This window comes from Marmota marmota, unplaced genomic scaffold, assembly GCF_001458135.2.
Source record: "Marmota marmota marmota unplaced genomic scaffold, marMar, whole genome shotgun sequence".
NCBI lineage: Eukaryota > Metazoa > Chordata > Mammalia > Rodentia > Sciuridae > Marmota > Marmota marmota.
In genome coordinates this window covers 20,668,377-20,696,269 of record NW_026000016.1, presented here as the reverse complement: position 1 = coordinate 20,696,269, position 27,893 = coordinate 20,668,377, and the positions used below count along the sequence as shown (strand labels likewise).

The following is a 27,893-nucleotide window of genomic DNA, read 5'->3' as shown; positions in this document are numbered from 1 at the left end:
CTCGCTTTTTTCCCCCTCAGTCAGGATTCTTTCTTGGGTAACTGATAGTACCTTTGTACCTGTAATCTTTTAACCTAGATATTTTTAAATGCCACTATTCCTAGGCTATAAAGGAGTTTACCCTTAATCTGTGGTTTTGCTTTCTGCAGTTTTCAGTTATAGTTAAACATGGTTTGAAAATATTAACAGGAAATTCTAGTAATAAACAATTAACATTTTAAATTACATACTATTCTGAGTGGCATGCTTAAGCCTTTCCCATCCTGCTCTGTCTCACCTGGGATGTGAATCATCCTTTTGTCTAATGTATCCAAGCTGTTTATGCTATCCACCCATTAGTCACTTAGAGGCCATCTTGGTTATCAGATTCACTATTATGGTATCACAGTGCTTGTGGTCAAGTAACCCTTATTTTGCTTCATGACTACTTTGAGTCAGCTTTTTCACCAAGAGACCTAACAAGAACAATTTTAGAGCAGAAAAGTTTATTTGTTGCTCATGGTTTCAGAGGTGTCAGTTCATAGAAAGCCAGCTCTATTGCTCTGTGCTTGCGGTGAGGCAGAACATTTTTATGGTGGGAGGGTGTGGAGAAGAAAAACAGCTCAGGACATGGCAAACTTTACAAAATACAGCCCTCAAAGGCATGTCCCCAGTGACCCACCTCCTCCTCAGCCATATTCTACCTGCCTGCAGTTACCACCCAGTTAATTCATTTAAGTGGATTAATACACTGATAAGGTAAAGGCTGTCATAACAAAGTAATTTCACCTCTAAACTTTCTTGTATTATCCTACACATGAACATTTGAGAGATAAATTTATATCTAAATCATAACAATTATCCCAAAGTGCAAGAGTAGTGATGCTGGCAATTTGGATATACCAAAATGGCTTCAAGTGATACATTACAAGAAAAGAAAACAAAATTCTGTCCAATATTTTGACAGAAAGTCCATATTTAAATAAGTTTTATTGTAAAATATTATTAAATTGTTCTATTTATCATTATTCTTTTATTGTACCTGATTTAGGAATTAAATTGTATCCTAGGTGTTCATGTAAAGGAGAAAACAGTGTATGTTTTGGGTGTATAATTATCTATGATTTCAGGCATCCACTGAGGTCTTAGAACATATCCCTTGAGGATAAGGGGGTGGAACTACTAATATCACCCTCTATCACCTTTACTAAAACCTTAGATACTTTAAATTTGAAGTTTCATATTGGTGAAATAAATTAGATCTATAAAAAATAAATTTATATAAAATGATGACTCTCAATTTTTAATTTTTTAGTATTTAGATTGATTGTAATCCTCTACTTCTTTGGATTAATTTATTTTTGCTCATTTTGATGTAATATAATATTGTATATATGTGTGTGTGAGAGTGTGAGTATATTCTAACCTAAATTTTATAGAGCAGGGATAAAGCATCTTGATATTTTGACCATCTTTAATAAAGTAGTATCATGACAGGTTTTTTAAAAAATATTTATTTTTTTTTTTAGGTGTAGATGGACATAATACAATGCCTTTTTATTTTTATGTGGTGCTGAGGATCGAACCTGGGTTTCGCCTGTGCTAGGCGAGCTCTCTACTACTGAGCCACAATCCCAGCCCCATGACAGTTTTTATTTTATGTCATATGTAATATGTTAAGATTTGTCACTTATATATTGTGGATAATATATTTTTAAACCAAAACTGCTTCATATCCATAGTAATTGCCTATAATTCCATTTTAGATATGGCTATTGATCAACCAGTCTGAGTTCATGGTCTTCCTGATGGTATAAGAACATTTTCATATCTTCTGTTTCAACTTGATTACAGTTTGTGTATGATACTTTACACAGAAATATTTATAAATTTTCTCTCTTTCCTACTCTGTTACCAGTGTTTTAGTTACTTTAGTTCCATTCTATGTTTGTTTTATCATCTACAATTGTTAAAATAATGGAATATTTAATTGTCTCCCCTTTTGCATACATACATTCTTTGGGTTCACTAACTCTTCTAAATGTTTTCATCTCTAACACAAAACTAAGAGATCTTACTATGTTTCAGAGGATTTCTTGCGACTCCCTAAAGTACAGTTTGTTTTCTGACTATTCTTCATTGCTGACATAAATGAATACTCCTTTTCTAGTGACTGTGGAGGCAGAAGGTGGAGAGTATTGTGAAGGGAAGACTGACCTCCATTGCCAGGAGAGGAGGAGAGGCCTGGAGTGAGGCTGCTTAGAATCTGTTGAGATGGGATTCAGCCATTGTGTGGCGTTCTGTTGTTGTCCCTTTGTGAAGGCAGCAAAGGTCTGTTTTACCTGAGGATGAATATAGTTTTTTTTGGCTTTTGAACGTTCTCCTCCTCAGACATTAGAATAAAGCTGAATTAATTAGAGAAATCTACCTAATACTGTTGTCTCTTTTTTTGTTTTTTTGTGTACTGCTTGAGATGGAATTCACAAGCACTACAATTTACCCATTTAAAGTGTGCAATTCATGGGCTGAGTGAGGATGTAGCTCAGTGGTAGAGTGCTTGTCTACCATGTACTAGGCTCTGGATTCCATTTCTTTTTTTTAAAAAATATATATATATATATGTGTGTGTGTGTGTGTGTATAGTTTTATCATCTACGGTTGTTAAAATAATGGAGTATTTAATTGTCTCCCCTTTTGCATATATATATATATATATATATATATATATATATATATATATATATACATACTGTGTTTTCTACTGANAAAAAAAAAAAAAAAAAAAAAAAAAAAAAGAACAACCAAAACAAAAAGTACAATTCAGTAGTTTTTAATACATTCAGAGAATTGAGGAACCATCATTGCAACCATGTTTTCTTTTTTTGTTTTTGCTTGGGTTGGCGGGTGCTGTTGAGGGGGGAGTACTATGGATTAAACCCAGAGGCACTTTACCACTGAGCCACATCCTTAGCCCTTTATTCATTTTTTATTTTGAGAAACAGCCTCACTAAACTGCTTGGGGCCTTGCTAAGTTGCTGGGGCTGGCTTTGAACTTGCAATCCTCATGCCTTGGCTTCCCAAGTTGCTAGGATTACAGGTGTGCACCACCACACTCAGCCATTGTAACTATTTGAGAACATTTTTACCATTCTCCAAAGAAATTCTGAATACATTATAAGCAATTTCCATTTTCCCTCAAATGTTCTACACTCTAGCCCTAGAAACTACTAATATATATATTCTCTATGGATTTGTATATTATGGATATTTCATTTCAATGGAATTATATAATATGTGAACTTTTGTGATTGAATTTCACTTAGCATGAAACTTTCAATGTTCATCCATTGTGTAGCATGTAACAGTACTTCATTCCTTTTATGGCTGAGTAATAGGCCATTGTATGGCTAAATCATATCACTCCCATTCCTTTATCAATTGGTGGATACTTGGTTGTTTCAGCATCTTGACTATTATGAATAAAGCTATTATGAACTTCATGTATAAATTATTTTGGCCTTAAACTTCTGGGATCAAGTGATCCTCTTACCTGACCCTTTCAAGTGCTGGGACTGCAGGTGTGGGCCAAAGTATCTGGCCCAGCTTCTGTACATTTTAAATGCTTGTTCTATTATCTGGAATGCTATCTTCTCCTCTTAACCTTATTTACTTAGCAGATTCTTATCTATTCTTTTGATATAAGTTAAGATGAATTGATTTCTGGTAGCTGTTTCTACTCTTGAATTGCCATATATTTTCAGTATAGCACCTATCATTTGCATTAAGGGTGTTTCATGAGCACAAATAGATTGCTCATTTCTCCAGAATCAGGTAACATCCAAAGTTATCCATCATTATTAGAATCTTAGTCCCATGTGACTCTTTCTCCTCCATTCTGACTCACTTTCTCAACTCCCTCCCTTCTTCCACCCATCCTTTCTTCTTCTTTCTGAAACATGCTGTTATCAGGAAAAACTGAATCCTCAAGGTCTTCTGGGAATGTTCTCTTCATCTTGTTGCTCTAAAGTCTTCATGCTTCTTTCTCATATCCCAATTGCATCAAGGTCTAAAAATAAAGTGCCTGCTTCTTGGAAGCATTTGCCACTCTATATCTCATCACCTCACCTCCAGGTATTCCTTAATCTTCGTGGCACTCTTTCTTCCATCATCATTACTCCTGGCATCATTCTGAGTGAATTGAACATCCACCTACTACTTGGCCTCTCTGTCCCCACTTTTAATTATCTTTGCCTTTATCTTTTCTTTGCTCCCTTTTCCCAGTGGCATACCCTAGAACTTATGACTGCCAATAACTATCATTTCTAATATCTCAGTATCAAACTTCCTCCTGTTGTACAACAACTACTGTTAAAAGTGTCTAGCCCAGTGTCTGATACCACATCACAGGTGCTTAGTGATCATCATTGCTGTTCCTGCTGTTCTGTTATTGTTGTAGCATCAGCACCTTTTATTGTTGTTGCTTAAGATAGAAACCAGAGCTTGTGCATGCTAGGCAGGCCCTCCACCACTGAAGTTCATCTCCAGCCCTTCAACAATCCTTGGAAATAAGAATTATGTTTTAATGGTCCCTGTATCCCCTGAACCTACCACGGACCATGGTGCAAAAAGATTCTAATGATATTAATGGGCCCAGTAAACAAAGAGCAACAATGGGAAGGGTGTGAAAGTCACAAGCAGATCTTTAAAACACAATTGGAATTTGCCATTTAAATTATCATATAATTTTTAAGTAATGACATTTAAAATATTTGTTTTCCTTCTCATTTTCTCTGGGGAAAATTTAATTTATTGCTTTTAGGATTCTTTCATTTAGTCAAGGTTGATCAGTTACAAATTTCCATCTTCTGAGGATTTTTATAAATGAGCTATAAGACAGGAAATTGCTTTTTAATGAAATGAATTAGTTTACTTGAAAAGAGTAAGCTAACTTACTGTGTTGAAATGCATTTCATACTAGTCTGTTTTTTCCTTTCTGTGTTGAAATGCTTTTCATGCTAGTCTAATGGGTAGAGGAAAGCAGAAAGTTGATGCATTAAGATTTTCTTAGCCTTCTCTATGGTTTAGGTAGAAGAATAAAAATACTTATGCTATTATATTATTTCTGAATTTTTTTGAGATAAGAGAAAAATGTATAAAATTTTTCTAACTAGGTGGGGATGTTGATTTTTGAAAATTTGTACTACTAACCAGGCATGGTGGCATATGCCTGTTATCCCAGTGACTCAGGAAGTTGAGGTAGGAGGATCCTAAATTCAAGGCTAAACTCAGCAACTCAGTGAATCCCTATCTCAAAATAAAAAATAAAAATGACCAGAGATGTAGCTCAGTGGTAGAGAGCTCTTGTGTTCAATCCCCAGTATCCCATCCTTCCAAAGGGGAGGAAAAGAAAAAAACAAAACTTGTACAATGAATGAATTTCCTTCAAACACTAGTTTCATTGTTATTTCTCTCAGATTAAGAAATAATTAATAATAAGTTATATATCATTACTATTTCAGTAAACAACTTCCACTTATATTATTATTGAACTTTGATTCAGTAATTTTTCATATTAATGTGTATAAAGGGCTTAGGTATATGAAGGGCCAGACAATAACTGGGAAAAATATTCCAAGGGTTATAAACAATATAAAATTTTAAATTTCTAGAATTTCAGTATATTTCTACCCAATACAGAGATGATTCAAATAATATCTAGAAGCTTTCTTTGAGAGTTTGTTGTAAAACTATCTTAATTAAAAAATAATAAAGATGTGAGTAATATTTACTGATTGCTTTCTGTGAACCAAGAATGATGTTTTTAATATTTTATTTAATTCTCATTACAGCAATGTAAGTTACAAAGTTCAGATTGATTATCCGTTATCTGAAATCCTCAAGACTAGAAATGTTTCAGATTTCAGAGTTTTTCTGTTTTTCTAATATTTGCATAAATTTTATCAGTTGAGCATCCCTAATCTGTAAATCCAAAATCTCAACCATTCTGAGCAACTTGTTGGCCTCAAAAAGTTTCAGATTTTGGAGCATTTCAGAATTTGGATTTTTGAATAAGAGATACTTGACCTATACTGTTATTTATTCTTGTTTCATTTCAGTGGTTTAGAGAATTTAAATTGCTTAGTATCTTATAGCTACTAAGTGGCAAACAGAAAATCAATTCCAGCCCATTTGGCTATATATCAATGATTTAACTACTGTATTATATTCTCTTGGACTGACTAGTTGAGGAATAAATACAGATATGGTCTGAGAGAAATTAATTTACAAAGCATTTCCTCAAGAAGGAATTCAACTTGGTGAGAAAACTCAATAGATAAAGGACAAATGATATTAACAGGCACTTCACATAAGAGAAATCATGAGTGTTGAATGAACAAGAAAAGATGCTCCAACTCTGGCTACCTCTCAGGGGAATGCCCAATGAGTATGCAGTGAGATAACATTTCACATCCTCAGACTGGCAGTAAATAGAATGACTGACAGTGTCAAGAGTTGATAAGATATGGGTTTAAGGCAGCCCTCATTATATGCTACGGAGTATAAATTCCTAAAACCACTTTGGAGGACCATTTGTCAGTACACAAAATTGTTCAACTGTGCCTCTCTACAACACAGTGATTTTGCTTCTTAGGAATACATACTCTAAAGCACCGGAGTTAAAGTGGGGCCCAGTGACCTCTGGATGTCCCTGAGGTCTTTCCTGGGATCTTGTGAGAACTATTTTCCTAAACTGGTTTGGTATTCTTTGTCCTTTTTCACTCTCATTTTCTCATGAGTATATTGTGGAGTTTTCCACAAAGCTTCAATGCAACAGATTTAACACAGAATCCTCAATGAGAATTTATCTGTCTTCTATTAAGCCAGGCTTAAAGAGATTTGCAAAAATATAAAGCATTGCCTCTCAATACACTAACTTTTGTTTTGGAAAATGCATTCATAAAAATATTTATGCCAACATGTAGTGAGATTATTATTTTAAATGAATTAAGTATTTTTGAGGTTTCTTCATTTTACTCTCTAACACATTAAATGTCAGTTAGTATAACACATTAAATGTCAGTTAGTATAACCTAAATAAAACCTCTTTGGAATCCTTCAGTAATTTTTAAGTTTGGACTGAGACCAAAAGATTTTGGAAAACATTTGTTTGTGTACAATGCAAGTATATGTCATTGTAGTATTGCTTAATAAGAACTAAAATAGTAATCAATCCTAATGTCTATCAATATGGACGTGGGATCAGTTCTGTCAATATGGGATGATAAGTTGTGATTTAAATTAACATTAAAATGTATTTTAAAATTAAAATAAATGTGTGAGTAAATATTTGTATCTGAATCAGGCAATATGTTTGTCAGACATTATCACATTTCAAATGGATTTTTTTTACAATGTAAGCATATTTGTGTTTAAAAGTACATAATAAAATTAAGTGGAAACTTTATTAAGGATTATATTTTAGTCATTTCCTATTATTGCAAATCTATTAACCTTAAAAGCCAGAAATAAAAGTGAGGCTAATATACTGCTGTATTTGACTAGAACATACTTATAATAAGCAGCATACATATGCCTGGATATTCTAGAGTAGAACATCTTCCGTGTGTTATTTCAGTAGTATATATTATTTGCTGAAATGGAGGGAGCACCATTTAGTTACATCTTTGTATATATACTACCACTGTAGTGGCTTAAATAAATACTTAATGCTTTTTTTTCTTTTTCAAAAATTAGAGACTGGCAATTTAAGGTAACAGAGCCTTTCTGTCTGGTGACATTTATTCTCATGCTGTCTGTGCTGAGAAAGTTGAAATGAATCAGAAATCTCTTGCTAGAAATATAGTTGAATCTGATTATTCTCAGTAGTTATATTTTATAAAGTCATCTCAAAAACTGAATTAGTTAATACCAAACCATTGCTCCTAGGAGATATACTCGTTTAAGTTCCTGTGAGCCTCTTAGAACACATTTGTGAACTGATCAATATGTAACCTGTTTTATGTGTGTTTCTTTGTAAAGACACCTTGTATTGTTGACTCATTAACGCTGAAATCATGGCAGACAGCACTATAACTCATGGCTGAATGAAGCTTTTTTAATCCCTGTATTTCCTCTGTAAGGTACATCACAACCTTCTCATGCTTTGGAACCCTAAACACCACCATGGCACTGTGCTTAGGGGCTATAAGCACAGAATTAAGCAACAGAATCCCCCAAAGTGAGTAAAATGTGGCACTCAGAGAAATGTGGAAAGGAGTTTTTACAGTATGAAAGCTGAGACAATCAGACAGTGTCACCTTGTTTGATCTCAGAAGGGAATGTTTGCATCAGGTGATTCAAATTTTTTGCCTTTCTATGCATGCCCAGGACTGACTGCAAAAGTGCTGACTACTCTTGGGATATAAATAAAATTATTGATTTGGGGGTTACAAATGAAATTGAATAAGTAGGTGAGTTGGTCTGCTCTCTATCACTAAAATGAAATACCTGAGATAATTAACTTGTGAAGAGAGAAGGTTTGTTTTGGCTCACAGTTTTGGGGGTTCCGCTCCATAATTGATTGATCTCATTGCTTTGGGCAATGGCAGAGTATGTGGTGGAGCAAAACTCTTCATATCATCAGCCAGGAAGTAAAGGAGAGAAGCCAGAAACAGGGATCTCACAATTCCCTTCAAGGGCATGCCCCAGTGACCTCAAGACCTCCCCCTGGGTAGGTCTTAAGATTCTACTGCTTCCCAGTAGCACCACACTCAGGACCAATCCTTTAGCACATGGACCTGAGGGGGAGCTTTCAAGATCCAAACTATAGCAGTAGGTAAATTTGCAAATATGGAGTCTGTGAATAATGAGATGATAATATATACTTTACAAGTCATCAGCTAGAACTGGAGCACCTTGCAGCCAGTAACCAAGGGACAAGGAGATACTTTTTGTTGTTCAAGCCAGTTATGGTTTATTCCCCTAATTCTGGCACCCTACTCTCTCTGAAATAAAGAGCTTTGTTTCAACAACTCACTCTCTTACTGGGGAGGAGTGGGGTGTTGTTGGGTAAACAATGAACACTTCCTGCCATATGCCTAATCAAGTGCTTGGCATTTGGAAGGAGTCTAGTATATTTTTGTTAAAAGAATAAATCAGTGAATAAATGGTGGGGTCATTTTTATAGGCTAGCCTTTCACTTAGGTTGTATTATCACTTGTTAAAAGAGTTCTCCCTCTGTGCCTAGATTTTAATATTTATTTATTTATTTATTTGATGCTGGGGATTGAACCCAGGACCTCACACATGCTAAACTCACACTCTACCACTGAACCACACCCTAGCCCCGTGTCTAAATTTTTGAAAGAAACATTAGATGGAATAGAAACGTCTGTTCAGAAAGAATCTAAATAACCCAAGTTCTGTTAAGCAAAAATTTTCTTCCTTTTAATGTTGATTATTTTGCTGAAATGGTTGCTTTTCTTATTGTGCAGGACATTACATCCAGAAATATATTAATCATTTGTATGTAGTATGATGGTGCTGATTTCATTATTTTAAGTTGTTGGCTGCTCATGTTATCAGTAACTAAGAAATGCTTTATTTCATAAAACCATTTGCATCAAATTTCATTTAGAAATGAATTCAATTAATATAGTTTTAATTTTTGATTATACAGAATATGTATTTATATTTACAATTCCAGATATTGGAATATATTGAAATTAAAGTTGATTTCCTGTCTCTTTCCTTTTGTGTCCTGTCTAGACCAAAACCAATTTAAGATTGTTAAATAATACATTTCTATATGTGTGTGTATGTGTGTGTGTGTGTATACTTTTTTTTTTTTTTTTATACTGGGGATTGAACTCAGGTCCACTGTACCACTGAGCCACATTCCCAGCCCTATTTTGTACTTTATTTAGAGACAGGGTCTCACTGAGTTGCTTAGCACCTCGCTTTTTCTGAGGCTGGCTTTGAACTTGTGATCTACTTGTCTCAACCTCCCAAGCTGCTAGGATTATAGGCATGTGCCACCACGCTCAGCTTTTCTATAATTTTTATGTTAATTTTATTATAGAAGTTAACTGATCTTATAAATATTGGAAAATGGAAAAAAGAGGTGAAATCACCACAATTCATATACTCAAGGAAAAAATTAGTATATTTCTTTTCAGTATTTTTCCATACTTTGAAAAAACTTAATTTTACAAAGTGTGTATAATGTGAAAAAATATTTTTCAATATTTTAGGTAGCTTTTGCTTGTATTTTTAATATTAGAATAAATTTAGGGATAGGGAAATTATTTATTGCCTGAAGTTACAGAGCAATAAATGAAACAGCCAGGGTTTAAGTACAGTTCTTCTAGAATGTTTTTTTGCATTTTAGCTTCTGTGTTCCATACTTCAGAACATGTTAAGCCTGATTCCAAATCTTAGGGAAATTGAAAATTTCTTCCATGCGTCTTCATATTTTCTTCTTTGTAGTTTAAAAAAAATGTTCAACCCTGCTATTCCCTGTCGTGATGGGTAAAAGGTGTGACTTATTTAGTCAAGGAGGAGAAATAAAGAATTGTCCACACGCTTCTGCCCTTTTCAGTGCTTTATTCATTCAAATCACTCTATACAATTTCACTCTATAGGTTCTTAATCAAGAAAATGACAATTCTTAATGCTAGGCACTGCAATAGACATAATCAATTCACAGCAAACAATTCTAGAGGTACTAAGCACTGCAAACACACTTAATCATGACAGGTCCATGACAGACATTCCTTCTGCACGCTAAGCTCAAGTGTCAGATCAGAAGTCTGAAGCCTTAGACTTTAAATCCAGCAGATGCACACTCAGACCATGGTGATCAGGTCAGGAACCAAGGTAGGCTTCTCCTGGGGTGGAGCTCACAGGCTGTTACTGTTCTCACCAGGTTCAAGATGTGGCTGTAGAGTTTGAGAGTAGTGAGGAAGATGCAGAGGATCAGGCAAACAATGAGAAGAGTTGGGATGTCAGTCCAGGTCCTCATCAGTTTCAGCTGGCTGAATGTCTGTTCATTTTCTCCATCATTTATACTAAAAATTGGGGCTTCTGAGCACCATTTCAATCTCTATCAGCTGCTCCCAGATTTCTCAGTGACATCATTTGCCCTGGGGTTAAAGCATCTGGTCTGGTGTCCCCACCCTGCTTTTCTTGCCTCTCTCCCTTATCAGGGTGAGGACAACATGACAGAGACTGCACTCTGAGCTTGTCAGGGTGGGGAGAAGTGACTTGTTTATGTCAGAGATGTGCCTGATGATCATATTGGAGGACTCCGTAGGTGTGCCTGGTGAGACTGCAGGTTTCAAAGTGGAGTTTTTAAAATGGAGTTGCTTAGGCTAAGGCCTAAGGCCATCTGTACATCTTTCCCGTTCTGTGCCTCCTCTAAACAAAATTTCTATTTCTAAAATCTCACCTACATGGGGAAAAGCAATATGATTATCTGATTAAAGTAATTCAAACTAAGTTGCAAATGACTTGTAATCATAGCCTTTTGGAAGGATGTCTACATTTCATAACAAGATATTTTCAAACCCAAGTGTTGATAAGTAGATTGTGAACGTGATATTTTGGGGCCAGTGACATCCTTCTATTGACCATATTACATGCTCACTATAGGATGACAAAACAGGCCTTAACAAAACCCCCTTGTATATGCCCCTGCTAGCTCTCTTAATTTGTATCAGCAGAGGATGTATCTTTTTATAAGAATCATTAAGAATTCATTATAACACATTAGCAGGTATATTTAATTCCATGCCTCTTAAGGCCTTTTTAAAAAAATTTCTCTCTCTCTCTCTCACAGCTAATAATCAAACCTAGGGCTCCACAGATGCTAGACAAGTATTCTACCACTGACCTTTACCCCAGCCTGCCTCTTTTTAAGATTTATTTGGGGGCTAGGTCAGCATGGTAGTCTTTCTTTAAGTGTCATTTTATGCTCCAAAAGAGTGAGTTATTTGAGATTTCATTAATGTTTGTTTACTTCCAGAAGGACCTGAGGTAGCTCATAGTTAAAAGTTAAACTGGGCTGAGGACGTAGTTCAGTGGTGGAGCACTTGCCTAGCAAAGGAAAAAATAAGTTACATAAAGTAATATACTTAGTTATGACATAGAGGAGCAGATATTAAAAGCAGGCAGAATAAGATGCTTCCAGACCTCTGAAATGCACAGCTTGCTTCAGACAGTGAATTTGAAGGGTTAAGTATAATAGTATATTGATGAAAATATTAATCAAATGCTCTTCTGAATTTTACCTGTGGTACTTTTACTTCAACATTTATGCTGTATGATATTTGTACTAGGAACACTTACACACTTAAATGATGTTTTGAGTTCAATCTTTGGGCAAGGTCAAATTTTTTTCTTTTTCCTGATGTTTTATTTATTTTAGATTTCAAGAAAATTTCAAGAAATGTACTACATCAGTTAGGATTATCAGTTGTGGACTGGGGCTGTAGCTCAGTGGCAGAGCACTTGCCTAGCATGTGTGAATTGCACCACATAAAAATAAATAAAATAAAGGCATGCTTTCCATCTCTAACAAAAAAATAAAAAATAAAAGAGAGAGAGAGAGAGAAGAAAAACAAAAACAAAAAAAAAAGATTATCAGTTGTGTTACTAGATTAGGTTGAAGAAGTTGTCTCTTTAGAACCACATGTAGTATCACTAGGAAAAAAAATCCTTCTTGCAATTCATTTTGGCCACAGCTTTTTTTAGTCTTCTTTTGTGTGCTCTGCCTGAAAAATAAGCCAAATGTACTTTAATACCCTTATGTTACCAATTTTTAATTATTAGCTATCAAAGTGACCTACAACTTTGTACAACCTTATAGTGGAATATTGTTAATATAATGAGGAAAGTTTAAATCTGTGCTTTTGTAAAAATGTTAATTTGTTCTTTAACTCTTTATAGATAGTACCCTGCATAAAGCAAACAGAATGTCAGGAATTGAAATTGCCTTTTAATGTTATTGAAGATTCAACAGTCTCCTGTGATTTTAATTTCCATAAGTGAAAGCTTAATAAAACATTTTCGCTGCTTCAAAGTTAAAGCTTTTTGAATTGGACTTTGCAGTCATTCTGATGATATTAAAAATAATAATACTAGATACTTCAGTGAATGTAGATTTAGCAGTGAAGCACAGTCAAAATTTGAAATTACAACCAAGTGCTGTGGGTACGTGTGGATTTCAAAAAGCCATACTAGGTATCATCTGTGTGAATGAATAGAGGTGACTAGATTTGTGGCATATATAGATTTTGCTGTCTTAGCAACATGGGAGAAGCATACAAGAAACTTTTTTTTTTTCTGATATGGAATAGAAATAGGCAAAATGATCTTGAGCACTTTGTATACTCAGAAGCCTTAGTCTCTCCTCTGTGCTAGGTGCTCTGCTTGGCACTGTGTTAGTAGCCACTTATAGAGATGATCATATGGTCTGTGTGGCAGTTTGATGAGTAGTCATGTATTCCCACTCCACAGTGGAGGAAGCTGAGGCTTAGTGATGTTACAAGATTGGACTGCTAGGTGGTGGGCGTGGACTGCAGATTTTGAAATCTAAACCACTGAAGCATTTCACTTTCTTTCCCCCTGCCATCCTCTGCTCTTTACGCTCTGTCCACCAGAAAGTGACTTTTCCTTCATCAGAATTTGGGTTCTTTGTTATCTATACTGAAAATACAATTTTGGATTGTAGCTCATTCTGCAAGTGGTCATGTGTTGATCCATCCCCTTTGATTGTGTCCACCTGGAAGCAGCGATGGTATTGTTCTTTCTGCAGTCTTTCATCCAGCACCTTACATGCTAGTTCCACATTGACCAGTCACTGAACACGTGTCAAATTAACAACTAGAGTTTGTGTTCATTGGTTACACATTCTCCACAGTGACAATAGCTTTAGTTTAGGGTACTGAGGACATTATAAAGGGAAATATCCAACTAGACAATCTGCCTGTCCGAACTTGTTTCAAATGCTTTGTTGTGCTTTTCCCTCAGTGCTAATATGGATTTAGGTTGTTCATGTTTCTTCCAGGATGGTATGGTGCCAGTAAATGAATCATAAGTTCTTTTTTTCCTGAGACATTAACAAGTTACATTTTCATATTTTCTATTTTAAATGTTAGAAAAGCAAAATAAAGTGATAGGGAATATAGAAAAATGAATCTAAATCAATTCTATTTTACTGTGTTATGAAATCTATAGTATTTTGACTGTATCTGTTGCCTTGTATTAAAAACCATTTCATAGTTAGGTGGATGATGGATGTGAATCTCTAGTTTTGAAAAAATCCTTGGGGCCCAAATCAATATAATTACTATCAGGAAATAAAAATGAAATATCTCTTTACTGTTTTGCTTTGAATATTTATGCCAAAGGCAGGTTTTATGGTTAGCATTTTCCAGCATATTTTGTTTGTTTAGAGTAACAGTAATTGCACTACCCTGCTAGAATAACATGATTTTAATGGAGGAATCTTATTTTATTTCCTTCAGAAATTTCTGTGGGGGAACAGCCAAATACTTGGCTACATGATATTAACATTTCTAATGAATCAGGATTATATTTCAAAGATATATAAAACCATAAAACTTTATAAAGAGATTATTTCTATGGTCTCTCAGTTTTACAAATTATATGTAGACTTTACCCGCTTAGTTATTTTTGGCATTTTCCATTAAAAATGATATTTTTTTCTTTATAGGATTTATTCTTAAGGGTTTACCCATTGTAGCATTTGATATTCCTCAAGTGTATTTCACCCCTCAAAAGCATCTTAGATCTCAGTTGTGTCAAAATATTTTTAAAGGAATTCTATTCAGAGAACCTTGAAACTTCTTTTAAGGCATGTGGTACTAAATCAGACCTTCTCAAACCAGTGCTCTCTCTTTAGAAATTGTAAGTGCAGGCTTTATTTAATGTACTCTAGTCTTTTTCTCAGTTCAGATTTCTTCCTGAAGATCATGTTGATCAACTAAAAGCTAAATTCTGGTTCTTCAGATTTTATTCAGTGTGCAAAAGACTGTTAGGCTGGGATCTTAACCCTAAAATGGGAGGCTGCAAAGATACACGGCTTGTTTCTGACTGTATAAGACTATACTTCATCTGAATGAGTGTGCCTCAGAGGGCAGGGGGTTGTAGTGCTGCCCTGTGATATCACAGCCTGTCACTTAGCCCAGAGGGTCATGGATGAGCCATGTTCACAAAGAACAGTCATGAAGGAGTAAGTGCTAGACACATTGAGAAACTTCTAGAGGATCAGGACATAGCACTTTCATATATAAGTATCTTATATATGAAAGTATATAAGTATCTTATATATGATAGTGTCATATATAATATGAAGTTTTTAAATTTTTTTGGGGGGAGTTTATAGGGTGTTTATTAAAGTGATTCGACAGTCACTAGGATTTCTTTGTTTTCTATACCTGAGAAACTTCTCTTCCTCTGTCTAGTAACTGGCCATATTGTTTTAGGACAGATTTTCTAAAACAGTGGGATCTCCTCACCCAAAGAAGGGTAGAGATGGTCTCTTAAATAGTACCTATATTTGGGAGCCTATTAATTCCTTTTAATTTCTGAGACAGTGGATCCCCTTGTACCTATATCTGGCTTTTTGTGTTGGTCAGGTTTGTGTGTGTGTGTGTGTTTGAGAGAGAGAGAGAGAGAGAGAGAGAGAGAGAGAATTTTTAATATTTATTTTTTAGTTTTCGGTGGACACAACATCTTTGTTTGTATGTGGTGCTGAAGATGGAACCCCGGCCACATGCATGCCAGGCGAGTGCGCTACCGCTTGAGCCACATCCCCAGCCCTGGTCAGGTTTTTTTGTAGCTGTGATGAAAATACCTACAAGAACAACTTGGAGGAGGAAAACTTTATTTTGGCGAAAAGTGTTAGAGGTTTAGTCCATTATGGGTTGACTGTGTTGTTCTGGGCTCAAGGTGAGGCAGAAGATTGAGGCAGAGGAGCTGTGCTCTGTGCATGGCAGCCAGAAAGGGGTGGGGGTCGGGGAAGGGATGCATGGAAGATGCACCATTCCAGGGCATACCCCTAGTAACCCACCTCCTCCAGCCATGTCCTTCCTGTCTACAGTTGCCACCCCGTCACCTCATCCAAACCAGGATCAATTGATTAGGTTACAGCTCTCATAATCATTTTACTTCTGAATATTCCTGCATTAACACAGAGCTTTTGAGGGACATCTCATATCCAAACTATAACACTTCTTGATTTGTATACTGGAAGAACAATTAATTTCCCTTCAGTTTTTATTTTTTACATTTCAATAGCTTAGGCTGTTAGAGAAACTAATACGGCCCAACCTATACTTGAAAGAGAGAACTTAATTTATCATACATCCTGAACCACTGTGTCTGAGACACTGAGAAACCAGAGAATTTTCTGATTTGACACCGTTTTTTGGTAGTCAGAGTTTATATAAACAAGTGATAGGGAACTCCTTTTTGCTTTCTTTCTTTCCCCCAAGACAGTGGTTTCTTAAAGATCCCATTTACTTTGGTAAAACATGATTTTAATGTCTTCTCTTAGTTGGAAGTAGAATACTACCATTCATCTCTTAAGTGGAGGGGAAAAAGAGGTTAAAAATCAGTTTTCTATGATGGATGCATTCTTACCATGTTTCTAGATTGTTTTTCATTGAGAAATCCAGTTCTGGATGGACTCTTGAGAAAATCACTTTGCAAATAAGATGTTTCTTCAATCTGTGAAAATTGTATATTCATCACTTTTCCATTTCTCCAGTATTGCCATACTTTGACTTATAATATGCATAACTTCTATCGTCTTCAGATTTAGTTTGTATTTGTTGGTTGCACAAGATAAGCAAAGCCAAATAATTTTGGAATTGGAAGAAAACATCTGATTCAATTTCCTTTGCAGTGCTGGAATTTCCTTCACACCATGTCTAGCAAATGTACCTATTAGGTTCTCTTTCAACATGTTAAGTTACTGGGAACTCCATGCTTCACAAAGTATATCATTTGATTGTTATAACAGTTGTTATCAGAAAATTTTTTTTAATAAGATAAAATCTGCCTTTTTCCAACTTCCGTTCAGTATTTCTTGTTTCAGCAGCAAGAACTACCTAATAAAAGTGCTCTTTTTCCCAGAAGAGTGCTAATTATTTCTGGTTTTGATTTGACATTTTTCATTGCTATTTTCAAGAAATGTGACTTTGCTTTTCATTTGGAAATGATGTGCTGATTTTATTTTTTAAGAGAAAAGAAGAATGTTTTCATAAAATGTGTGGCAGTTGTGTTTCTGCTACCTCCTTTTCTCTCTCACTGCTGCCAAAGTGTTTTCTTTGCAGGGATCCTTGCCAGGGTGCTTTAATTTTTTATTTTAATAAATAAAATAAAGGTATTGTGTCTATTTATAACTAAAAATATTTAAAGAAGAGCCGGAGGAGGAGGAGGAGGAGGNATATTTGGGAGCCTATTAATTCCTTTTAATTTCTGAGACAGTGGATCCCCTTGTACCTATATCTGGCTTTTTGTGTTGGTCAGGTTTGTGTGTGTGTGTGTGTTTGAGAGAGAGAGAGAGAGAGAGAGAGAGAGAGAGAAGGAGAGAGGGAGAGAGAGAGAGAGTTTTTAAATATTTATTTTTTAGTTTTCGGTGGACACAACATCTTTATTTTATTTTATGTGGTGCTGAGGATCAAACCCAGCGCCCCGCGAATGCCAGGTGAGCACGTTACCGCTTGAGCCACATCCCCAGCCCAAGTTGTATCTTTTTAAAAAAAATATATTAACCAATTTTTTTTATAACTATTTATTTACTTTTATGTGTTGCTGAGGATTGAACCCAGTGCCTCATACATTCTAGGCAAGTGCTGCACTACTGAGCCACAACTCCAATACCTCAGTTGTATCTTTTTAAAAATATTGCCTTATGGTTATAATTTCTTACCTTATGCTTTCCTTGATTTTATCTTATTTTTAAAATTTAAGTTATTGATGTGCATGTGCAGCATTAATTATCACTTTTCTTCTTTTTAAACATATAAAGCTATAAATGCTCCAGTAAGTATTACTTTAAGTTTACCTATCAAATTTGAATATTTTTCTGTTATTTAGTCCTAGTATATTTTCTAATCTCTGTTATAATTCTTCTTTGATCCTTGAGGTATATGTAAGTATGCTTTTAAATTCCTATGCATATGAGATTTTACTGGGTTTATTTTTGTTACAGATTTCTAATTTAATTCCTTATGGCTGGAGAAAATGATCTATATTATTGATTCTCTGGGATTTTTGAGATTTGCTTTGTGTCTTAGTATGCATGAGTACTTTTAATAAATGACCAATGGGTGTCATTTATGGTATGGGTGCTTTTTATAGTAATAGCTAACTCCTTCCTACACATGACTTAATGTATTCCAGGTCATTTTAAGGTCATTACATAAAAATTAAATATTGTGTATTAATATATATATATATGTGCATGTGTGTATATATATGTATGTATGTATGTGTGTATGTGTGTATATATATATATATTTAGATCTGTTACTTGTACTGTATGTATTTTGAAACTGGTACATTTGTTACTAGGTACATTAATACCTTGTGACTAGAGTCTTCTATCATTGCATTTTGTCTTTATCTCTAATAATGGGTTTGAGCTTAATGTCTCCTTTTTCTGATATTGATATAGTGACAGCTTTTTTTCTAGTTAAATTTTGCCTGGCATATCCTTCTCATCCTGTATTATATGTCCTTTTGCTTGAAGTGTATCTCTTAAAGAACTTGTGGGTAAACTGAATTTATTTCAAGTTTTATCTAGGAGTAACTATATAACATGGTGATTAAAAGCAAAATTTTAGGGCCAGATAGGTTGGATTTGATTTGTTATCTGGGGTGTTGATATCTGGTAGCTAGAGTTTGATAATTGCAGAATGGGAGGCATTTTTTACTTTATTTAGACTTTCACTCTCCCATGTTTTATACTCTAGTCCTCACTTCTCTTCTGGTGTATTCAGGTTCTGATTTTCTATCCTGTTCCTTTGGAACCACCTGCTACATTCACTCTATGGCATTTTCCATAGTCAATTTGAACCATAATGTCTATTTTTTATCTTTGAAAGTATTGAAGTGGGCATAATAATGCCTACCTTATATTACTATTTCAGTTGTAGCATGGGTTACCAGATCTGAAGAACATTAACTTAGTGTGTGACACGTTCTAACCTAATGCTTAGAACAAGGCATTCTGCTTTGTTATTGATATATTACACTTTGGTTTCTAGTATTCTTGGCCACCATGAAACTATTCACTGTCTTGTCAGTATTTGTCACTATTAATGTTATCATCAGATTTATTATTTTTATTGTATAATTCAAGCTTTAACTTTTTCTGGTTTTTTTTTTTTTGTTGTTGTTGTTATTTGGGTGATTTGGGGAGATAATTTTGGAGCATCTCAAATCAGCATTTCTAAAGTAGTAATAAAATTTAATGGAATTTAAAAATAATTTCCCAGAAGGAGCATATTCATAAATAAATTATATTAAAAATGAAGACATAAAAATCTTGCATTTTATGGGTATAGAGTACATACAGGTTGAGCTTCTCTGATCTGAAATCTAAAATCCAAAATGCTAAAATCTGAAACTTCTCATGTTGACGTGACAGCACACATGGAAAATTTCAAACCTGACTTTGTGTGACAGGTAAATTATAAGTACACTAAAAATATGGTATAAAATTACCTCAGGATTTAGACTTGGGTCTCATTCCCCAGGATATCTCATTATGTATACACAAATATAATAACAAAAAACAAAACAAACAAACAAACAAAAAAACCCAAATTCAAAACAGTCCTGGTCCCAAGCATTTCAGATAAGGGATAATCAACCTGTATTTCCAAGTAATACGTGTTCTGGATTTTGAATTTAATAAAGAGAGATTAATGTCTGTGTGAAGCATTTTTTTTTTGTCTAAATAGAAATTTGTACTTTAATTAAAGTTTTAAAAAAACATACAGCCAACAATAAAAAATTAAAAAACAAAAACAAAAACAAAAAAAAACAACAACAAAAAAAACAGTGGTAGTGGTTATATGTTGTATAATACTGTGAATGTACTTAATGCCACTGTATGCTAAAAATGGTTGAAGTAAAAATTTTATGTTATGTATATTATACCACAATTTTTTGTTTTTGTTTTTTGGGTACTTGGGATTGAACCCAGGGGCACCCAACCTCTGAGCCACATTCCCAGTCCTTTTTGTATTTTATTTAAAGATAAAGTCTCACTGAGTTTCTTAGGGACTTGCTAAGTTGCTGAGGCTGGCATTGAACTCATAATCAACCTGCCTTAGCTTCTGAAGCTTCTGGGATTACAGGCATGGACCACCCTGCCTGGCTTATTATACCACAATTTAAACAAGAGTATTAGTCATTATTTAAATGTCTCACATTGCAGTTCACTTTCAGCTGGTGTGAAAATTTAAAGGACCATACATATGGAGTAAACAGAACATGCTGATTTATATACTCTTCCTTCAACCATATATTTCTCACTCATTTCCTAATATGGATTTTTTTTTTTTTTTTTAATTCAGGAAGGAAAAGTTGATGCGATGCTCTCAATGCCGAGTTGCCAAATACTGTAGTGCTAAGTGTCAGGTAAGACTTCTCAGCTATATCATGAAACCTTCAAATTCTCTATTTGAAAATTTGTCTCCTATTACCTGTTGGTCTATTTGTGTTTTTAAACAATCTTTGACTCATTTTTACTTGTTATTTTTCCTTCAGTTTTAAAATTAATATATATACAGGTTGAAATACTTGGGACCAGAAATGTTTCAGATTTAAAATTTTTTCAGTTTGGAATATTTGCATAGATTTTACCAGTTGAGCATCACTAACCCCCAAATTTCAAAATTTTCAGCTTGGGGGCATTTCAGATTTTGAATTTTTGAATTAGGGTTGCTGAACCTATATATGGTTAAAATATAAGCATTGTTTGTATATATTTCTGCTATGTGAAAATAACTGTTTGTTTTCCATCTTTATGCCCCCTGCCTCAATCTTATTTTCCAGAAATAACCACTTTTAATTTTCTTGGATGTCTTTGAAATATTTTCTTATGAGAATTACTAACACATTTGAATATATTTTTTCTATGTTTTAAAAAAACAAATATTACTCTGGGACAAATTTTTTTAAATATTTTTTAGTTGTAGATGGAAATAATCCCTTTATTTTATTTATTTATTTTTATGTGGTGCTGAGGATTGAACCCAGGGCCTCACACATGCTAGATGAGTGAGTGCTCTACCACTTTGCCACAACCCCAGCCCTGGGACAAATTCTTATATACCTTGATATTCTTTTAATTTAATAATCTATTTAGAAGAAAATTTATACTATCCCATAGCTCCATTACATAGATACATGATAATCATAATTTCCCTGTTAATGAAGTCTTCAATTTTTTCCAGTATTTGGTTTGCTGATAATGCATCCAGCATCCTTTTATTTTATTTTTGCACACTTATTTAAATTAATTGTAGGATAAATTCTTCCTAGTTATATCAGTTAGTGAAAGGATGTATGCATTTTGAATTTTTAAATATAATGCCAAATTGCCTTCCAAGAGTTTAAATTAATTTATAATGAATACCATTGTTAATATCTTTGAAATTCCTTCAAGGATGTATAATTAACATTCAACATGACCTTTTCTTCAAACCTTATAATTAATCATTTAATAAGAAATGTAATTATGCTCTAATGAATTATATCATATTAAAAAGTCTAAGTGGAACTTTTGTGGCTGTGTCACAGAACTTGCCCCCACTTTTCACCCATCCTTCTTATTTCTTATTTTGTTGTGTGTATTTGCCTGCATTTGTATATAGGCACCCACATTGAGTTCCTTCCTTCTTTTAAATCTAGGCCATGCTTATCTGAGGGATTTTTGCTATCTTATCTTCTCATTTGAAAGTAATTTCTTCAGACTACAAACAAAGTGAGCCCCCCTTCGCCAGCTTGTGCATGCTAGGCAAGTTCTCTACCACTGAGTTATGTTCCCTGATCCCAAAGTGATCTTACTAGAAAAGAAAAAAAAAAAAAGGTACAAAAATATCATGGGTTTGAAGTTCTAATGCTAATTCTGCCATTTTCTAGTTAAATTATCTCAGGGAAAACACAAACTCTGTAGGCCTCAGTTTTAAATCTGTGACTGATAAGCAGAGCTAGTATTCATTAGATATCTCCTATGCACCATTTAATTCCATTTAATTTTCTAAGAATCTTATGAGAATTAAGTACTATTATATGCTCATTTTACCAATAAGAAAACTAAGGATAGAGAGGCAAGCAACTTGCCAAATATGCTATAATTTAAAGGCTCTAGAGTTTGGGAAATGATTCTCAGTAGCCCAATTCCAGATTTTTAACTCTTCTTTTAAATATAAATGTTACTCTCCTTTTACTTTTCTGATTAAGTCTAGATTTCCATTATCTGTTGTATTCTTTATTTTTTCTTGGCTTTTCATTTTATTTTGATAAGGATGTACTCTATCCCCAAAGAACATAAAACAAAAATGTTAAAAATAGACATTGAAAATTTTAACACTTCTTAATAAAAATAAGGTAGGAAATGTTAAAAGTACTGAATTATTTTCACCTCAATTTGTAAACCAAATATTCTGTCAAAGGAAGATCCTAGATTTATGGAAGATCACTAGCGACAACAGTAACAAAAAAGCAAAAAAAAGAAATAAACTCATGTTTTTCTACAGAGTAAATTCCAGAAAGACTGTTTTATGGTGGTGTTTTAGCTCTTTTATTCATGTGAAACTCAGCTACTTGTTTCTCAGAACTTCAGATTAAGCAGAATACACACAGAATTGACAAATTATCATTTTATTTGACACAAATATTTTAGGTATACTTCCTTTCTAGTCTCAATGACCTAAAAATTTATTTTTATTTTTTCCCTGTTTTTATGAATATTTTTCCTGCTGCTTTCTCCATTTGTAGTAAAACACTAGGGGTGGGAAAAGGTCATTATCTGATTAGAATGAGTGGAGGGGTTTTGGTAGGTGGCATGTCATTTTGATTCATTATAGTATATATATTTTTACTACATTTATCAGCTGTTTACTATAGTGTCAATAAAAATGTTATCATCAGATATACTGTGGAAAGTAATGGAGAAGTAGTAAGGTGAAATATATGGTATTAGCTAGAGTCTGCTCATGTGTGAGTGTATGTGGGGTGAGTGGTTTTGATGTGTGTAGAGGTCTGGTCAAAAGATTGGCCAAACCATATGCATTTAAACTGCTATATTTATCTCAACCTTAAGATACAGCATTAAACACTGTAATTATTGTGGATAGCTACAAAGTAGTATAGAATTAAACTGACACACTGAACTATGAACAGTAATGAAAAGGAGGCAATAGCAAGTGGAATGGAAATTGATATTGAGCATGTGAATTTGTAGCATAAAATCTATAATATGTCCACCCCAGGGGAACATAACTTTGGTTCGCTAACTTAGCCTTTGATGTGTGGGGTTTGGCTTCAATGAGTTGTCTGAGAGAGGTTTTGTGGGTATTTCAGTCTGTAATGTGTCTTTTGTGCTCATTGTATGGCACCATTGCTGTCAGTATTCACATTTCATTTTTAAACATAAGTAACATAAAGATGTATTTTCATTATAAAAATTAACACCATATATAGTCATACAGAATAAAAAGCAAATCCTTTAGTTTCTTTTCCCACTCCTGTTTTCTGGTGGTAATCTCTTTGTGTCTATTTTGTGAGTTTAGGATACATACCCAACTGTTATTCCATGCTTTATCTGTAGTCTCTTTATGTATGTGTCTGTGTATTAATCTGTCTATCTACAGCTGTGTAGGTACTGCTTCTGATACTGACAAAATATTTTGTTATTAGTGGCTTCATATTTTTTTCCATACCTTATTGTGAGATGTCTGATTTTTACAAGAAAAATCAGTATTATTTGGTATATTCAGATCATCCAGATGATTATGAAATTATAGGGGAGTAGCAGGTTAAGCTTTTTTCTAAAAAAAGTATACTCAAAGTAGAAAATGGCAGCAATATTGATAGCAAGTAAACTAATTTTAGGCAAATCCATCAAGTATTATTTTACCTGTTCTGGATTTGATTCTTAATATATACGTTTATTTTTTTCTTTTGCTTTTTTGTGGTACTGGGAATTGAACCCAGGGGCACTTTACCACTGAGCCTCATCCCCAGCCTTTTTTATTTTTTATTTTATTTAGAGACAAGGGTTGCTGAGGCTGGCCTAAAACTTGTGATCCTCCTACCTCAGTCTACTGAGTTGCTGGGATTACTGGCATGCGCCACTGTGCCCAACTCATATGTACACTTCTAGTTGAATTAATTACTGAACCAAATATACAGTTTATATTCTTTTAAAAAGCACTATATTAGCAGAGAGAGGCTCTTTTTTATGTTGATAATTATGGATCTCTTTAAACATGTGAATCATATTTTTGGTTTACATTTTATGCTTAGTTATAGAATGATTTGATTCATTTTTGATGAGTAGAAAATTAATCCCACATTAGTAAGCATTTAACAGGGTAATGTAATAAGTTGTTCTCTGGAATAATGTACTCAAAGTGGTGATAATGAGAAAAGCCAAGCCTTTTATTTATTTCATAAATAGCTCTCTGCCAGACTTCAGACTGATAGTATATACACTGATTTGTATTTCTTGATCCATTTTGACAGTGTCTGTTTTAAAAAAAATTTTTGTAGTTGGACAGCATGTTTTATTTGTTTTTTTTTACATGGTGCTGAGGATCAACCCAGTTCCTCACATGTGGAAGGCAAGCGCTCTGCCACTGAACTCAGCCCGAGCACGTCTTTTAACTGGTTCATTTACATCATTGACATTCAAAGTGATTATTGATATAGTTGCATTAATGCCTACCATGTTTTCTATTTGTTGGCTTTACTCTTTGTTTCTGTTTTTTATTTGTTTATTTATTTTTGTTGTTTGTTTGTTTTTCTTTTGCAGTGCTGGGAATTGAACCCAGGGCCTTGTGCATGCAAGGCAAGCACTCTACCAACTGAGCTATATCCCCAACCCCTTTGTTTCTGTTTTTGTCTTTCACTGTTTTTCTGACTGTATGGTTTTAATTGAACATTTTATTTTATACAATTCCATCTTCTCTCTTTTACTAACATCAGTTATACTTGTTTCTTTTTACTTATATTGGTTATGCCCTGGAGTTTACAACATACATTTATTTACAATGAACCCAAATCTGATCTCAAGTAGTACTTCTACTGCTTCACAGATACCTTAAAATAACAAAATAGAACTGTGGGACAACTAAAAAAGGTATGAGAAATATATAGTGGGAATACCAAAAGGCAAAAAAAGAAAAAAAAAAAAAGAGAGAGAGAATGGAACAGGTGAAATAGCTGAAGCAATAATGATTAAGAATTTCTCCAAATTAATGTCAGGCATCTATGGACTGGGGACATATCTCAGTTGGTAGAGTGTTTGCCTAGCATGCACAAGGCCCTACGTTCAATCTCCACCACCAGGGTGGGGAGGCTGATTTAATGTCAGGCACCTTACCATAAATCCAGAAAAGTCAGAGAACAATTAAATTCCCAATTTCACATCCTCCTATCTCTTATATCATTGGGACTATTTATTTCACGTATACATAAGCATATGTCATCAAAATACATAATTGTTATTATTTTGATCAGTTAAGAAAACTAAGTGTTTTATCTTCACTTACTCTTTCTGATGCTCCTCCTTTCTTTATGTAATGCCAGCTCCCAACTTTTATCAGTTTCCTCCTCTGTACAGAATTTTTTTTTTCACATTTCTTTCAAGGCAAGTCTACTGGCAATAAATTGCCATTTTGTTGTTTGTCTGAGAAAGTCTTTATTTCTTTGCTTTTGAAGGATAATTTAATAGAGTACAGAATTGGAGATTGGTGAGTTTTTTTTTCTTTTTTTCTTTCTTTCTTGTAGCACTTAAAATATTTCACTCTACTTCCTTGCTTACCTGGCTTCTGAGAAGTTTGGTATAATTTTTATATTTGTTCTTCCATAGGTAAGGTGTTTGTTTTAGTATATTCTGTGTTGCTATCAAGGTATTTCTGTGACTAACTGACTTATAAGGAATAGAAATTTATTGACTCCTAGTTCTTGAAGCTGGAAAGTTCAATAACAGGTCATCATATAGCCATGGTTTTCTTACTGCATTATCACATGGCAGAAGGACAGAGAAAGAGCAGGTCAAATTCATCCTTTTGTAATGACAGTAATGTTACCTGTGAGGGTACAGTCTTCTGGCTCAATCACTTCTTAACTGTCTCACCTCTTTGAACTATTACAATGGCAAGTAAGTTTCAACAAAAATTTTGGAGGGGACAAATGTTCAGAATGTAGCACTATTTATTTCTTTTGACCTCTTTTGAGATTTTTAAAGTCTTTGATTTCCTGTAGTTTGACAATGACAATTATCCTGCATGTGTTCTCTGACTTTTCTGGATCTGTGGTAAGGTGCCTGACATTATATTTATTAAATTTTTTTTGGTGGTTCTGCGGACTGAACCCAGGGCCTTGTCCATGCTAGGCAAACACTCTACCAACTGAGCTATGTCCCCAGTCCCTAGGTGCCTGACATTAATTTGGAGAAATTCTTAATCATTATTGCTTCAGCTATTTCACCTGTTCCATATTCTCTCTCTCTCTCTCTCTCTCTCTCTCTCTCTCTCTTTCTTGCCTTTTGGTATTCCCATTACATACTTCTCATACCTTTTTTAGTTGTCCCACAGTTCTTGGAAATTTTTAAAAAATATTTTTAGTTGTAGATGGACACAATACCTTTGTTAATTAGTTTTTTTTTTTACATGGTGCTGGGGATTGAACCCAGTGCCTCACATGTGCTAGGCAGGCATTCTACCACTGAGCCACAACCATAGCCCTTTTTTTGTTTTTATAAGTCTCTTTTCTCTTTTCCAGTTCTGATGGTTTTTATTGAGATATTCTTAAGCTCTAAGATTCTTCCCCTAACTATGTGAACTTTCCCAGTAAGCCCAACTGAAACATTCTTCATTTCTGTTTTGGCATTTTTTACTAATATTTATTTTTGGATTTTTCTTAGAATTTTCATGTCTTTCCTTAACATTTAATGTCTGTTCTTGTATGCTGTTTTCTTTAGCTATTAGAACTCTTAGCATATTGATCTTAGTTGTTTTAAATTCCCAGTCTGATAATTCCACCACCCCTAACATATGTACTATATGTACTATACTAGTACTTATGTTTGCTGTGTCTATTCAAATTTTATTTTTTGCCTTTTAGAATGCCTTGCAATTTTTTCATGATGACGAACCATGATGTACTGACTGAAATGACATGAAATTTGTAAGATATAGAAAATGACAAACTCCAAAATAGTGTAGCTTGGGAAGAGGGAGTGAGGAAAAAACCCAAACATTAATAACATTGATCCTTTCCCAAATACATTCCTTCCAAGTGACAAAGACAATTCCTAGGAAGGAGATATTCATCAAGCCTAAAATGGCAGTCTCTGGGAGGAAGCCAAAACTTTGATCCTTCCCCAAATAAGGGAAAGAGATAAGCCTTGAATGTTGATCCCAGACCCTCCATTCTTCCCCAAGTAAAAACATTACCCAGAAATTTCAAATTCTCACAGCCTGTTTCCTTAGTGTCCAAATTGACACACACTGTCAATAATTAAGTCACCTCTCTGTGTAGCATATATAAGCACAGATTCCTCCTTTGGCCAGCAGCTCATTTTCCATAAGGAAAGTGTGTCCACCAGATGTATGACCTACCACTGAATAAAGGTTTTG

The 27,893-nt window shown here is 34.3% G+C and overlaps 1 protein-coding gene across 3 annotated transcripts in view; it reads left to right on the top strand.

Annotated features, from left to right (window-relative positions):
* Positions 1-27,893, top strand: part of Smyd3 (SET and MYND domain containing 3) — a 712,936-nt gene that overhangs the window by 146,438 nt on the left and 538,605 nt on the right. For all 3 annotated transcript variants that reach the window (XM_048809264.1, XM_048809265.1, XM_048809266.1), the window contains exon 2: positions 20,598-20,661. In XM_048809264.1, coding sequence (XP_048665221.1) covers positions 20,598-20,661 — 64 coding nt within the window. The remainder of the gene's footprint in view (positions 1-20,597; positions 20,662-27,893) is intronic.